At 37.6% G+C, this 15,226-nt stretch overlaps 1 protein-coding gene across 1 annotated transcript in view; it reads right to left on the reverse strand.

Moving 5' to 3' along the window:
• Positions 1-646: 646 nt before the first annotated feature.
• The window catches only part of LOC126416577 (long-chain fatty acid transport protein 1-like), a 322,517-nt gene continuing 307,937 nt past the window's right edge, over positions 647-15,226 (reverse strand). Inside the window, exons 11-12 of the mRNA XM_050084327.1 lie at positions 15,025-15,178; positions 647-921 (exon numbers count right to left, since the gene is read on the reverse strand). Coding sequence (XP_049940284.1) covers positions 770-921; positions 15,025-15,178 — 306 coding nt within the window. The 3' untranslated portion in view covers positions 647-769. The remainder of the gene's footprint in view (positions 922-15,024; positions 15,179-15,226) is intronic.

The raw sequence follows: 15,226 nt of genomic DNA on the forward strand, positions 1-15,226 counted from the left end.
GTGGTCAAAGTGCACTGCCAGGCCAGTTGAAGCACTGGTGTCGTTCCATTTCCTTGTCGTAACAAAGGTCTTGCACTTCTGATACTTTATTGTCTGTGCTCCTTACACTTCACTGGTAGCTTTTGAAAGGAACAGTTGTAGTTTTGAATGTGTGAAAAACAATGCTTGCTTTGAATTCCTCAATTTATTTATGTTAGATGTAGCCTTATTTTGCCATTTTACACTTCCTTGTGGTATTGTAAATTTTCAATAAGTCTCTGTAGAAAGCAAGCAACCAATGTTGACATAATGTTTTCAAAGTACATGCAAAGGAAACATTTATGTATGAATACTACTACTTAATCAAACAATGGAAAATCCAGGATGGGATGTAACAATATTGAAAAGGAAAGCTGCTACTCACCATATAGTGGAGATGCTGAGTCGCAGATAGGCACATTTATACCATTAATACTCTACTTATAATAGCCAATTAAAGGAAATCGCTAGAGAAACAACGTCTTTCAATATCAAAATAACTTAATTTTGTCATCTAGCTGTATCCTGAGGAATTATCTACTATACCCACAGCAACATGAAAGGAGAAATGAGCACATTAAATAAATCATTCTTCTTTGGATTAATTTAATGAATATATATACATATATATATTTTAAGTTTTTAATGTCTGTATTTACAAAATACATCCCGCGGGCTTTGTAACTTTGAAACAAATTGTAAAGGAACCAATTTTAAACTGAATGTTACATAGACTTTGTACAATAAGACTTCATAATCGTACCCCACCATTAACAATTCTACTGTAGAGCTCTTCATTTAAAGGCACATAGGCACCCTTATCCAGGAAGTACATTCTGTCCTTAACTGTGCTTGGATTATATCCCTCTACTTGCAGTTCACGTTTCTTCAGTTTATATGTTCCTGAAAGAAAAATATACAGTAGAGTCACATGGTGCAGAGTAGAGATTTATAGTTGTCTAAATATTTTAACTCATTTACTGTTCATGGCAAAGACAACAGTGAAAAGAAATCAATGTTTGGGGAAGAAGTATTAGAATTAGCACTTCCTTTCCATGTAAAAAATTTCTTACACCTTAAATTTTAACAGTTTCCACTTTCTTATAACATCATTCTCATTGCCCAGCATGACAGAGCACATTGTAGAAATCAAGAAAAAGCACAGTATCATGCATGCATAGTGATTATAAGGCAACAAAGAGAACAAAAGACAGAGAGAGATTGCAGGTAATACAATATAGAGACAACATTTCGTTTTATGCCGATGTATCAGTACTGGTACTCAAGTTGCTCATTCCTTGGAAAGTAAGAACCACATTCCTTGACAGTTCAGCCATTTTCCTCTGCTTATTTGCTACATTAAGAACCTGTGTTACAATGAAGACCAAATAGAAACGGACAAGATAGGATCATGGTAAAGCCGTGGATCCACACCTGCATGAAATTTTGGACAGTTTTTATATTATTAGTGATATACTGGGGTATTGGGGTATTTATTGTATCCTAGGGTGCAAAAGGCACAGGTAGATCAGACCTGCTTTTAATTTGCTGGTTGGAGCAAGGACTGCTTTCCAATACTGCCTCCATCACCACTGTTTTGTCTGTAAATTGACATGTTTTTCTGTACAACTACTGGTTTCGATCGTATTTATACAAAGATGTGTCAAACACTGATTACAGACCAATAACAATGGCTTTTTGTGTAACCAAAGGTTCAGTTAATATACACTGTTGTACTTAAATGGTAAATTAGATTAAGTATAATTTCTGCAATTTTGCTTTAGACTATATTTGTAGTGCCCACGCAGTTCTTCATTTGTAGATTTCCTGCAACAGCCCTTGGCCAAAAAGGTAGTTTTGAATGGGTGCATGTCCAAATTAGGCATGGGCAGGAACAGGACTACCTCCCTTCTTCCAGAAAATGAATCAGGGTGGAGCTATTACAGATATTGTCTTACGGAAATTAGATGTACCTCTCAGGTGCAGAACTGTGAATGCCACTTACAGCAGAAGGGCTACATAATCTCCAGAAATTTAGTCATAAGCAATTTGAAATCAAAAAGAAGTTGCCAAACATTACACAATAAAAGCCACAGTGTGAGACACATAATTTGGAACCAAGTCGCTGACCCTTTGCCATGCTTTTGAAATATTTATTTATATAGAATGCATGCGACAAAGAATCTTAGCAGAGAATTATAAAACCTTTTCCACTTCATTGGCTGCCTGGTACAGTGACCATTGTAATTTATTTCAAGAAGAAAACAGTTTTGGTTGCAAAATAATGATTATTTAATAATGTGTTTCACCCTTTTGATGGATCACATTATGTAGTATTCTGCAAATAAGCCCCAGAAGGGTGAAACACATTACTAAATAATCAATATTTTGCCACCAAGACTGGTTCCTTTATGAAATAACAGAGGATTTGCTAAAATTTTTACATAGGAAAATATATTTACATGTAGGCACATTGCTCAACATGCAGGAAAAATTATATACAAATAGCATATACAAATTGCAAACCTTCACATGAGCAACAGAAAATTCAAAGGGTCCAAGATGCTAACATGAAGTGTCATCACACATTTTCCTTCTGGAGGTCTTTCTTTTCATAGACTGCTTACTCTAAACTATTGTTTTATTTAAGATTTAAAGTTTGTAAAAGAATGTATTCTAACACTCACTTGTTACAGTATTTTTGTCCTACTTATCTAATAACACATAAAAATCACTCCAAGCAGCTACAAAAATATGGGCATACTAGTGTATACTCCTTCCAATCATTTAATTCTGTCTGTCTTTCTGATTTATATTTTCTCTATTGGAAATGGAAGGAGCTTAAATAATTAAAAGGTCTGAATTATTCAATTACACAAACTGTGAAGAACACATAGTAACTTAATTTTTTAGTAATTTTTTAACATATCTGTTTAAGATTTTCAGATATTTGCATACATAATCTGACTTTGGATTGTTTCATCAAATATTTATTGTTCCTATACACTGAGCAAAGGTTCAAATCCTCAGCATGCCATGTTGGTTTATACTGGTTTCCCTCCACCACTTAAGGCAAATGCTGGAATGGTTATGTCTTTTTTGGTAATGATACAGCTTTTATCTGTTGTTTTCAATTTTGTAACCCATGGTATGAGACCTGGATTAGGGTAGCATACCTCACCGCTTGCATCCAAAATTTGAGAAGCATGTGGCTAAATATTATATACAAACTTCCATTTGCCATATTCAGAGGACTATGTGGGAATCAGAGATCAGAGTGAGGAAGCTTCTTCACAGACAAGCTGTCAGTCCCAGGAGCTGTGTGTAATAGGGAGCATGCAAGCTTGAAATGAAGCATGTTTAATCCAACCATTTAACATGCTACAGACACCTGTCATTACTTCATTAGCACAAATTTAGAATCATGGCTGCACCATAAGTGTACAAGAATTTATAAACATTTATATTTGGTAAAGGATTTCATACTCTTATTATTACAAATATACTGTCTCCAACCAGGAACATTGTGGTGTAATTGTTTTCACATAAAGTTAATTAATTTGAAAGATATCAGGATTTGAAGACATATTTTCATTACGAAGGAAAAATACATGTGCCAAAATTCATAACCAAGAACCAAGCTAAAATTCATACCCAAGAACCAACAACCCATCTAGCTTTGTAGACCAGCTATTCTGATTCTGAGAAAATGATGCATTTTGCTTAAATTTTTGTAATTCCAAAGTTATTAATTAATTAATATGTGATTTCAAGACACCAACAATTTTTAAACCTTATAAAACTTCAAAATTTTGTTCTGATAGATTTCCCATATTTTGATTTTTGAAGGAAACATCCAAAGTTTCAAAGTTTCAAGTTCTGTTAAATAAATTATAAATGGAAGCTATCTTGGAAGCCAGGGAATTTTTGTTAACATGAAGTTGTGGTATCACTACAATATCAAAAAGTAGTGCCCTGTGATTCTGTAAAACATAAGGGTACAAAACATTGCATACATAAAGTAAATGGTTCTAGAAATCTGAACTGGTGACCTTTGTAATTTCTCTCTTTTGCATCATTAATTAATGTGGCATACTCTTGCAAATGACAAAAAACCTTGAAGTGATGCATTACCCCCAAAGGGTGAGACTATAAACAGCTGGACATGAGCTAGGAGCAGAGTGTCAGGCTGTGAATTCATGGGAGCATGGACTACATTAGCAGTAATGGTGAGAACGTATGCGAAGTGTACCACGCAGGAATACTATCAGAATTGTCAACAACTATGTCAGTTTTGCTCCCCTGCCATTGTCATCATATTATGCACTGAACCTTTAACCATGTTTATGTACGTCATAGAGCAGTGAACAGTTATTATGGTGCATGTATTCCTAGACAGCGTTAGTGAATCATTCTGGCATCATCACGATTATACAAGGTGTGATCAAAAAGTAATGGGAATTTTTTCCAATCTTTTGAACTAGGATGGTGGGGTAATTACATCCAGTGAAGGGAGGTCAAGGTGAAAATGGTGAAGTACAAGGTTATGACTTTCTAAAATCATGCCCTGAAATGAGGTTCATTCTGTCTGACATTTTGCCCACCACACTTAGAATAGCTTTTTGTCACCTCCCTCCCCCAATCTCCACAATATCCTGGTCAGACACTATGCTCCTTCTGCACCCATTTGTCTACCATATGGCTCCTACACCTATGACTGTACATGCGGTAAGACTTGTGCTATGCACCCTCCTACCACCACTTCTACCAGCCCTGTAACTGGCAAAACACACACCATCTTGGGGAAGACCACCTGTAAAAAGATACATGCCGTGTGCCACTGTTATTTAATCACTGTTTGAGCTTCTACATTGGTATGACTACCACCAAGTTATCAGTTAGGTTGGATGAGTGTAGTAGAGGGTGCAGACTGGCAACACACAATATCCAGTTGCACAGAATGTTCTACAACATGACCTCTATGCCTGTTTCACCACACGTGCCATCCTGATTATTCCCCAAGACACCAGTTTTTCAGAGCTATGTGAGTGGGAACTGGTGTTAAACAATATGCCCATGGTTCTCGCCACACGCATGGCCTTAATTTATATTAATTTCTTCAGCCTCAACCTTTTCTTTCTGTAACTCTTCCTTTCTTTGCTCCATTTTAGTTATTCTATATCTTTAATTTTCTAACTTGTCTATCCCCCCCACACACACACACACACATCTGCCCACCTCAGGTCTACCACATATAATGCACTTAGCTTTCTGCATCAATTTCTGTTTTGCTTATTATGCTATCTTCCACCTTTAAGCTCTCAGGTTTTCAAATCTCCTCCAATGCTGTCCCCAACAATCACTCTTTCTTTCTCATCCTGTCTTGTAAGTCTACCCTGACTGAATGTTCTTGACAACTTTTCTGAATTCTACCCATTTCCTAAATCTAGCCAGTTCTTGGCCTTCATCCCCCTTCCTTCCCCTTCAACCCTTCCACCAGAAGACAGAGCCATTGGCTCTGAACGCTTGCCCATTTCCTTAACTTTTATATGTGTTTTCTCCTGCCGTTGCTTGGTGAGAAGATTTTTTTTTTTGTCTATAAAACTAGCTTAGCACCCACTGCTTTGTTCACATATACTGTATGGCCTGGAGAGATTCTTTTTTTGTTTTTATTTAATCAAATTTTTAATTTGTTCACAAATTGCAACACATTCTAAGCTTTTCACACTAATTAAGGCCCTATAAGCATGGCCTTTTGTGAATGTACTTCTGACCAAAAAGCGATTCTGGTAGCAGGAATCCAAAATTTTTGTTAATCATGCCTTTTGTCTTCTTGTGGAAAAATTTCCATAGCCACTTTCATTCCCTAACAAATATTTCTTTATACCTTACCAAGAATTGAAATACCAGTTTTCATAAACAGAGCTGTAAAATTTTTTTTACTGTAATGAAATATTTTCTTAAGAAAACTTTCATCCCCTATTGCACCCCCTTAGAGGCTAAATTTCCAGAAACACTGAAACATGTATTTTTGTTGTTATTATTATTATTATTATTATTATTTATTTCTAACCAAGAAGTCAAATACTTGTTGTCATAGAGATTGCCTTAAAAATCCTTTAGTAATTCTTCAATAATTATTTATTTTCAAAAAACTTTCACCCATTATTTTACCCTCTTAGTGGTTAAATTACCAAAAAGGCTGAAACAATAACTTTTTATTTTCTGACTGAGAAACCAAATACCAGTTTTCATAGTTCACTAGCTTCAAAATTTCCTTAATAGCTACATACTTTCAAAATGCCTATCATCCCCTATTTCACCCCCTTAGGAGTGGGATTTCAGACAATTTATTCTTAAATGATGCCCACAGTGTGAGATCCACACCCTCTCCAAACTTCAAGTTTCTATCCTTGGTTGGGCTGGTCGATGATGAGTCTGACCCTATTTCACCCCCTTAGGGGCTGAATTTCTGAAAACAGTGAAACATGTTTTTTTATGTCTAACCGAGATGTCAAACAACAATTTTCAAAAATTTAGCTTAAAAAATGCTTTCGCAGTGAAATATTTTCATGAATCATTTCACCCTCTATTTCACCCCCTTAGGGATTGAATTCTCAAAAATAGTGACATGCACATGTTTTATTTCTAACAGAGAATCCAAACACACATTTTCATTGATTTAGCTTCAAAAATGCTTGTACAATATTTCCATAAAACTTTCATTCCCTATTTCACCCCCATAGGTGTTGAATTTCCAAAAACACTTATTTTCTTATTTCTAACTGAGAAGCCAAATTTATATTTTCATAGCTTCAGCTTTAAAAATGCTTTCACAATAGTATCTTTTTATAAAAAATCTCATCCCTTATGTCACCCCTTATGGGTTCAGTTTCCAAAAACACATTAGTAATTCTTTAATAATAACATGTTTTCAAAACAAACTTTCCATAACTATTCCCCCCCCCCCTTCCTCTCCCACAGGGCTAAATTTCCAAAAATGCTGAAAAACATATTTCTTTATTTCTGACCGAGAAACCAAACACCAATTTTCATAGGTGTAGCTTCAAAATTACTTTAATATTGATATTTTTTAAAGAAACCTTCATCCCCTATTTAATCCCCTTCAATTTCAAAAAATCCCTTCTTAAATGACACCTGCAGCATAAGATCCACACCCTCTCCAAATTTCAAGAATCTATCCTTAGCAGTTTGAGCTGGGTGATGATGAACCAGTCAGTCAGTCAAGACATTGCCTTTTATGTACAGAAGAAGATTACAATATATATTTGCATGTACAGATAAACAGACATTGTTGACAATAGAAACCATCCAAAATTATTTCAAAATAAATGCACTGAAGGCAAATAACCTAACTTCAGCTATGCTAGGTATAGATGTACTACCTACTGGCGACATCTGTATCAAACACTGCGGAAGCCAGGTTACTTGCATTCAGTGAATTTCTTTTGAAGTAATTACAATATATTTTGAAAAATTCATTATTTTCATTCAGAGAGCCCTAGTATCATGTGCATCATTTTGTTTTCATAAATCTTCGTAATCATTAGATGCACAAATTAATATCATAGTGTGTACACTTAATACCTTAATAGGGCTAAAGCCTGGAGTGAAAGAAAAAGTGTGTAAATAATAAGCGTAAGTGGTTTGCTGTGCCCAAGAATTACAGTCTTTGGAATATGGCCTGAGCTTCAAGCTTATGTCAAAAGCGTGTGTCCTGTTTCCTGAGATTTTGAGAGCTGATTTATTTGGTAGTTCCTTGATATCATTTGAAAATGTCCAGTTGTGATGTACTAACAAATTTTAATTTTGAACAAACACAGTATAGTCACAGCAAAATTGTCATTTTAACATTTACCAGGTTCAAAGTGTAGAACTTAATGTAAACCAGTAATTATTAAATTTGCTATTTTGGTAACACATTGTGGGTAATATTTGTCAGATTGACATTGAATATGCAAGAGTTGCTCTCCATTCTAATGTATGTTTATCATAAATAAACACTAGTACTACTGCATCATGCAGTAGTATCAAGAATGAAAAAGTCATCTCAATTCTGACAATCTTAATAATGCTAGTCGGCAGATGTATATTTTGACTGCTACAACACTTTTGTGATTGTATTTAATGACTGTTCATGAACCTAATCAATTCATGTCAGCACAATTTTAGAAACAATAATGTTGCTTGTTCACTTTATTCACAAGAACCTGAAAACTTCTGTGCAGTTTGATGTATGCCATGCTGCTTCTCTTCTGCATGGCTTTTGATATAACTATGTTTGTATACAATGTTTGATCAGATATGTAACTTTACTGAGTCATTATTACCGTGTATAGCTCAATATATAACTCTAGCTGGAGCATTATTGAAATGTAACGTCCAACTAATCTCAGATGAGAGACAGGTGGGTCACTGCAGCACAGCATGCATACATGGCACAATGAGGTCTTTATAACCATCAGCCACCAATGTAATCATGTAGCATCTGTTGAAAACTGTTGTGACATTCAATACGATTTGTAGAAGAGAGTAACTATATGTGTTATAACTAATTATAAGGAGATGATGATAGTGTACATCAATAGACAGGTAAGATTATGACTCCGGTACTGAATCTTTCGACATAAAAGTGTAAATAAATGGAAAATGTTTGTTTAAAAAATCTCAATGAAATGTTCACACTTCTCTTCTTGCTGCTTACTGTCAGAAAAATAAATGATTAGTGGTGTAGTTAGCCACAGTTGTCTCATACAGAGATCGACTCATGAGCCCCCATGTGCACCTTCGTGAATAAAAAACTGAATAATGCAAGAAAAAGACTGTTTCTATAACATCCTAATGCGTGGCAGATCGTCCAGGGACCAACCAATGCATCCTATGCATTAACTCAAATGAAACTAATCTCAAGTTTAATAAATATGCAGGCAGTAATTTGCAATAAAATAATATTAACTTTTCACAGACTGAATTTATTGCACAAAATTTAAAAGAAATATCCATTCACAATGTTCACAACAGTTTATTATTAAAATAACACAGTCAGTTTGAGAACCGAAATTGACCAGCATTGTGTATTCTGTTAACCTTTAGAAAATCCACAAAAAATATTTGAAGTAGATCAGCACACTGCTAAGTTGAAGATTCTGTAATCACGAATGACCAATATTTTTAATTGCAAATCACCACTGGAAATAACTGCAGAACAGTTCATAGATGTAAAAACAAAGAAGATGTGACTTACCAAACAAAAGCGTTGGCAGGTTGATAGACACACAAACAAACACGAACATACACACAAAATTCTAGCTTTCGCAACCAACGGCTGCTTCATCAGGAAAGAGAAAAGGATAGGGAAAGACGAAAGGATGAAAAAAGGACAGGTATACACTCGCATACACACACATATCCATCCGCACATACACAGACACAAGCTTGTGTCTGTGTATGTGTGGATGGATATGTGTGTGTATGCGAGTGTATACCTGTCCTTTTTTCCCCCTAAGGTAAGTCTTTCTGCTCCCGGGACTGGAATGACTCCTTAACCTCTCCCTTAAAACCCACATCCTTTCGTCTTTCCCTCTCCTTCCCTCTTTCCTGATGAAGCAGCCGTTGGTTGAGAAAGCTAGAATTTTGTGTGTATGTTTGTGTGTCTATCAACCTGCCAACGCTTTCGTTTGGTAAGTCACATCTTCTTTGTTTTTAGATATATTTTTCCCTCGTGGAATGTTTCCCTCTATTATATACAGTTCATAGATGTTTAGACTAGGTCACCTAACCCAAAACTATTTAGAGTCATCATGCTGAAAAAGTTCTATTACTCGTACTCTTTCATTTCACTATCACTGTTTTACAGACATGTGCTCATCTGCTATTTATAAACATAAGCCTGTTTTTCTTTAATACGACGTGCTCCCATGATTATTATTGATTTGTTACAAGATTGTGATTTTACTTCTGGCATGTCATGGAGAAACAATATTTTTCTTAATTTACGGCCAACTTTGAACTTGACAACTTAACTGTCCTGCAATATATGTAAAAGACATAAAATCAAATACTTGAAAGTGGCATAAAAGGCTTAAACCTGGATTGTACTTAAATAAAAGTTTAAGTCTTTGTGACTGACACTCATAAAATATTTACAAGTTCTGACCAACAGATTCACATGACACAAATTTTTCTAAGTCCACACAAGATAAAAATATTTCAGAGATCCTCACGATTTTCACACTTGAAACCTTTACAAGTCCGTGATCAAACACTCAGAAAATATTTCAGTTACACACATGAGGAGACTTCCAGCTGCATTTACTGACTGTGCAAACTTAAATTGACATTTTGGTATCTGATGCGAGCGACCTTAAGTGGGACAAGCCTTTTCTGTTGCTCCAATCAGGCAACACGTCGAGTGTCAATTTAGTTCATGTAGACTTTACATCCTATCTGTATGCAAACTCCACTCTAACTGCCTGCCTAAATCCAAGTGTGTGTGTGTGTGTGTGTGTGTGTGTGTGTGTGTGTGTGTCCCTGCCCCGTGTAAAAATCGCCACCATTATTTATACCATTGCACTGACGTGAGTCAAGCACGTGCACTACTGACTTTCGGGAACATTTATAAACTATAAATTTAAGGCTGTATATACATATCACATATAAATCTGGATGCAAATTTCATCAGCTTTTCTGCTGCTCATAGTTGTAACGGTTTTCTCACAAAGAGTGTTTTTGTTCACATGGACACTGTTTTGCATGATTATATCACTAATAAATGTTAAACAGTTAAACTAATTACAGTTATACATCTCTAATTATCTCTGTTTACTAATGCTGCTTCTACCTTCACTGTTCATTGTTTTATTTACTAGAAAATTCACTTTTACATGCGTGGATTATACATTCTGGCCTATAAATTGAAATACAAAATATTCACAGAAAATCTATTAGAACAGTTACGTAGTGCTTACTGAACCCTATCCATTGACACTATTACTGTCTGAATCACTAAAGGCATTAGTGAGTTATTAATAATTGTAGAAAATTTGATATCCAAAATATTTAACATTTGGTAAGTTGTTAACTAAATTTCATAACAAGGGTGCATCTTTGTTCATGCATTCATCCAATTTTTGTCTTTAAAAGTATGTGACTGGTTTCTCTGTCACTGGTTTATTCAGTTTATATTTACAGTTTCCCTCATTTCATATTGTCTTTATTCAGTTGATTCAGCCATGGTGGCTATCCTCCCTGGTCAACTCAGTCAGTCAGGTTTTTCCCACCACACAGCCACCGTTTCCGGCTAGCATACGCACAGTCAGTATTTCTCATACTTTGATCTCTGCCAGTCATCATGTATGAAAGGTGCCACCCCATGCTGACCACACCACAAAGCTCATGTGGCCTAGCACAGATCCTTCACAACTGTCAAAAAATGCTCTTTCAGCTGTCATAACACTCCCAATTCGGCTGTTAGTGCTACAACAGAACACATGTACTCTGTCGCACCTGTTGTTTTGTTTGTCATAGGCCTTTTTGGGATGTACTTTCTCAATGTATACTACCATATAAAGACATGCTGTTGTCTAACATTGTACTGAGTGAGGTGACACAGTGGTCAACACACTGGATCCGCATTCAGGGGGTCCAAACCCGCATCTGGCCATCCAGATTTAAATTTTTTGTGATTTCCCTAAATCGCTCCAGGCAAATACCCAGATGATTCCTTTGAAGTGGCACGTTCGATATCCTTCCCCATCCTCGACACAATCTGAGCTCACACTCTGTCTCTAATGACCTCGATGTCAACAGGACGTTAAACCCAGTCTTCCTTTTGTTCCTTGTCTAGCATTGTTACCAAACTCAAAAAGTTCTTGACCAATTACCTTCAAATTTGTACACCATGCTCCAGCAAACTTTCAGATGGACAAAACTATATATCTTTTTAAAAAACAATGTACAAGTGTTCTGTTAAAACCAATAAGAGAAAAGAAATACTGTGCTGTACTGTGAGAATGTGCAGTTTTGTTTTCTCTCTTGCAGCGTTTTAATTACAATATCAGCATTTAAACCATTAGATAAACTGTTTCTCCTAGTGATATTCTTCCGCCTTGCATATAATTCTAAACTAAAATTGTACACCTAACAATGTGCTCTTCTGTTTTCTCCCTCACAGTCAGTTTGGACAGAATACATGAAAGTTGTGTTTCTGGGTTAAGGCTTATGATTAGATTACTGCAACGGAATCTAAATTGTCTGGAAGTTTGTAATCTACCTTTCCACAGATTAAAGCTATGTGAACTACTGTCATTGAAGTTGCTGTCCTCACAGATCCAGCTGCTGGAGAGGTCTCTCACACCCTCATACCCTGTGTACCAGTTATCCCAACTGATTTCCCCTTTCATTTTACGCAACTTCAAGTTTCATTTACAATACCAATAAACAAGGTTAAAGGTCAGAGAGAGGGGGAAAGAGGAGGGGGACAGAGAGGGGCAAGGAGGAAATGGACATAGAGAGGGAAAAGGAGGAGATGGATAGAGATGTGGGGAGGAGGAAGTGGACAGAGAGAGGGGGAGGAGGAGATTAGGATGTGTGTCCAATCCCCATGCATGTTTAGCATTGCTGGATTTGCTAATAGACTGTAAATATTGTGTATGAGAACCGTCTTTATAAACATTTCAATAACATATTACTGCACGGCCATCTACAAAGCATATTATGCAAGTATAGTAGATTATAATGTGTACAAAACTATACTGAGAAGCACACTTCCTGGAGTCCAGCCCTTGCTGGGCAGACCAAGAGTCAAACTGAGGGCCTCCTAGCCACTGGGGCATCTGCCAGTGCCAGTCACCACCAGCCAGCTGCCGGACCGTGGTTCTCGCCTCGGATGCCTACATCTCTGTCACTATGACTGGGCAGGTCCTGGCCTCCTTGCTAGCAGCATACAACCCAGATTGCCATCACAGCACCTGACTCAGTGCCACTAGGAATGCTTACCATGCAGGGCCACTACATGCTTAGACCATGCTGAGCTTAGTAGCTACTGATGTCTACATGGCTAAATTTCACTGCTGAGATCTGTGAGATGGTCCCTAACCACGCCCGTAGGACAAAGCGACTGCGGATTGGCACCACACTGTACCATGTGATGAGAGTGGGCAACTGTGGCCACTCTAAGCTTGTTGGAACAATAGTGTTTTTATGAACACCATCTGTCTAGCTGCAGATGCCTTACTCCTCAGACTCCAGTAGCCATCGCCAACCCATCAAACCCACAACATCCAGGTGGGAGAGCTGAACGCCATTCTGACAACACAAAGAATGGCTCTTCCACCCCTCCACAGCGGTAACTCTATTTTTGGAGTCACAGGTGTGACTGAGAGAGGTGCTACCGTCATCAGCAACGCAGTCAAGAGTAAGTCTCAGCACGTGTATTGTAAGCCACTCGTGGGGTTCTTGTGGCTATTGTTACTGAGTTTTTCCTCTTATCACTGTCCTATTTAATTATGTCAGGAACAGATTTGGTTATGGTCCATGGGAAGGGCCCAAGGCCTGAATCAATGAAACTGTTTGTAATGCAGTGTAACCTGTGCTGCAGGAAGCAGCAAGTGAATTTCATGAAGTAGACTTAAGCATGTATGTACTGGACAAAAGCCAAAATGTGATAATACATCTCAACTATCCTGACATTTGTTCACAGAACTAGCGCTAGTTTTCAAGGCTAGCCAGGGAGTGGAACCTTATAAGCTGTGGAAAGATTTTAAATGTATCTGAGTATCTGTTTTTAGCCACTGACGAGTATCAAAATGAATTCTGAGGATGTTGTGAGCCCAAGACTAACTGAATGTGTTTGCAATGAACTGAAGAATTAACTAGTTCCAGTTACAGCAACAGAGAGAATTCAGAGGGTTGAATTTTTTGAAAAGGGAAAGAGTGTAACAGTGTAAATCTACACAAGAGAGCTTGATACTGTGAAAAGGTCACTTGCAACAATATGCTGGCATGAAATTATGTCACAGACCCACTGGGTGCCATTGGCTGCCTGCAAGCCAGTACCTGGCTAGTTACCAAAACAGGAACACTTCGGCATGCAGCACACATCTCATTTGTGGCAGTAATTCAACAACAAACCCACTTTGGCACATATAAATACTGGCTGCCTGAGCAGATAGATCATCAGATCGAATCACCGAGTCGGTGACCATCCCAGGATCGGCCTCCACTGTGAGGTGGCTACTACTCTACCATTATCCTTACAGGATCACCTGCTAGGGGTCCAGCCACCACTAGATGGGCTGAGAGTTGAACTGAGGCCCCATTACCCACTGAGCAACTGAGGCATCTGCCAGTCACCACAAGGCTGTCTCCAGACTGAGATTCCTGCTCCAGATTATGTTTCTGTCATTCGCCACACCCAGGTGCACCCAGCCACCTCGCTAGCAGCATAACACCAGACCAGAGTGCCAGCAACTGACACAGCACCATAAGAAATGTTTGCCATGAAAGTCTGCTCAGGCCATGCTGAGCATAGCAGCAACTGACATCTACATTACAACACTTCGTGTCGCGGTCCGTGAGATGATGCCTGACGCACTCGTGGGATACGGATATTGTGGATTGATGCCAGGCTGTCACATGATGGTGTTACACATTGTAGCTGCTCTAAGCTTGTTGGAACAAAAAAGATTTTTCACACCATCTGTCTTGCTGCATTCTGTAGCCCATGCCAGTGTCCAGGTGGGTGAGCCGAATGCCGTACTGACAGCTGGAAGAATGCCTCTTCCACCCCTCAATAGCAGTCATTGCACATCACATCACTACAATCGATATAACAAAGGGGGAGAAAATGCCAACCATGTTGTGATGGCTTTCATGGTATGAATATGGAATTTTACATTTTAGTTTCCAAACTATATGAGTACCTTTGCTTCAAGATTGAATTCCCCATATATGCTTAATTGTATATTCTATTTTACACCATAGTACCTGTGATAGGCAATTGTGTCAAAATTCTAACAATGACAGGCCATGCGTAAGGTGGCAAATGCTGCTTTACTCCAGCTGCAAAACTTTCGATATTGAGCAAACCCTCGTCATCGACGATTGCTGCCATACCAGCTTTCCCTTCAACATTTGGTATCTGAAACACAAATTAGTGTGTCAATTGTTTTGTGGTGAAACTGTAAAT

The sequence above is a fragment of the Schistocerca serialis genome, chromosome 8 (genome assembly GCF_023864345.2).
Source record: "Schistocerca serialis cubense isolate TAMUIC-IGC-003099 chromosome 8, iqSchSeri2.2, whole genome shotgun sequence".
Lineage (NCBI taxonomy): Eukaryota > Metazoa > Arthropoda > Insecta > Orthoptera > Acrididae > Schistocerca > Schistocerca serialis.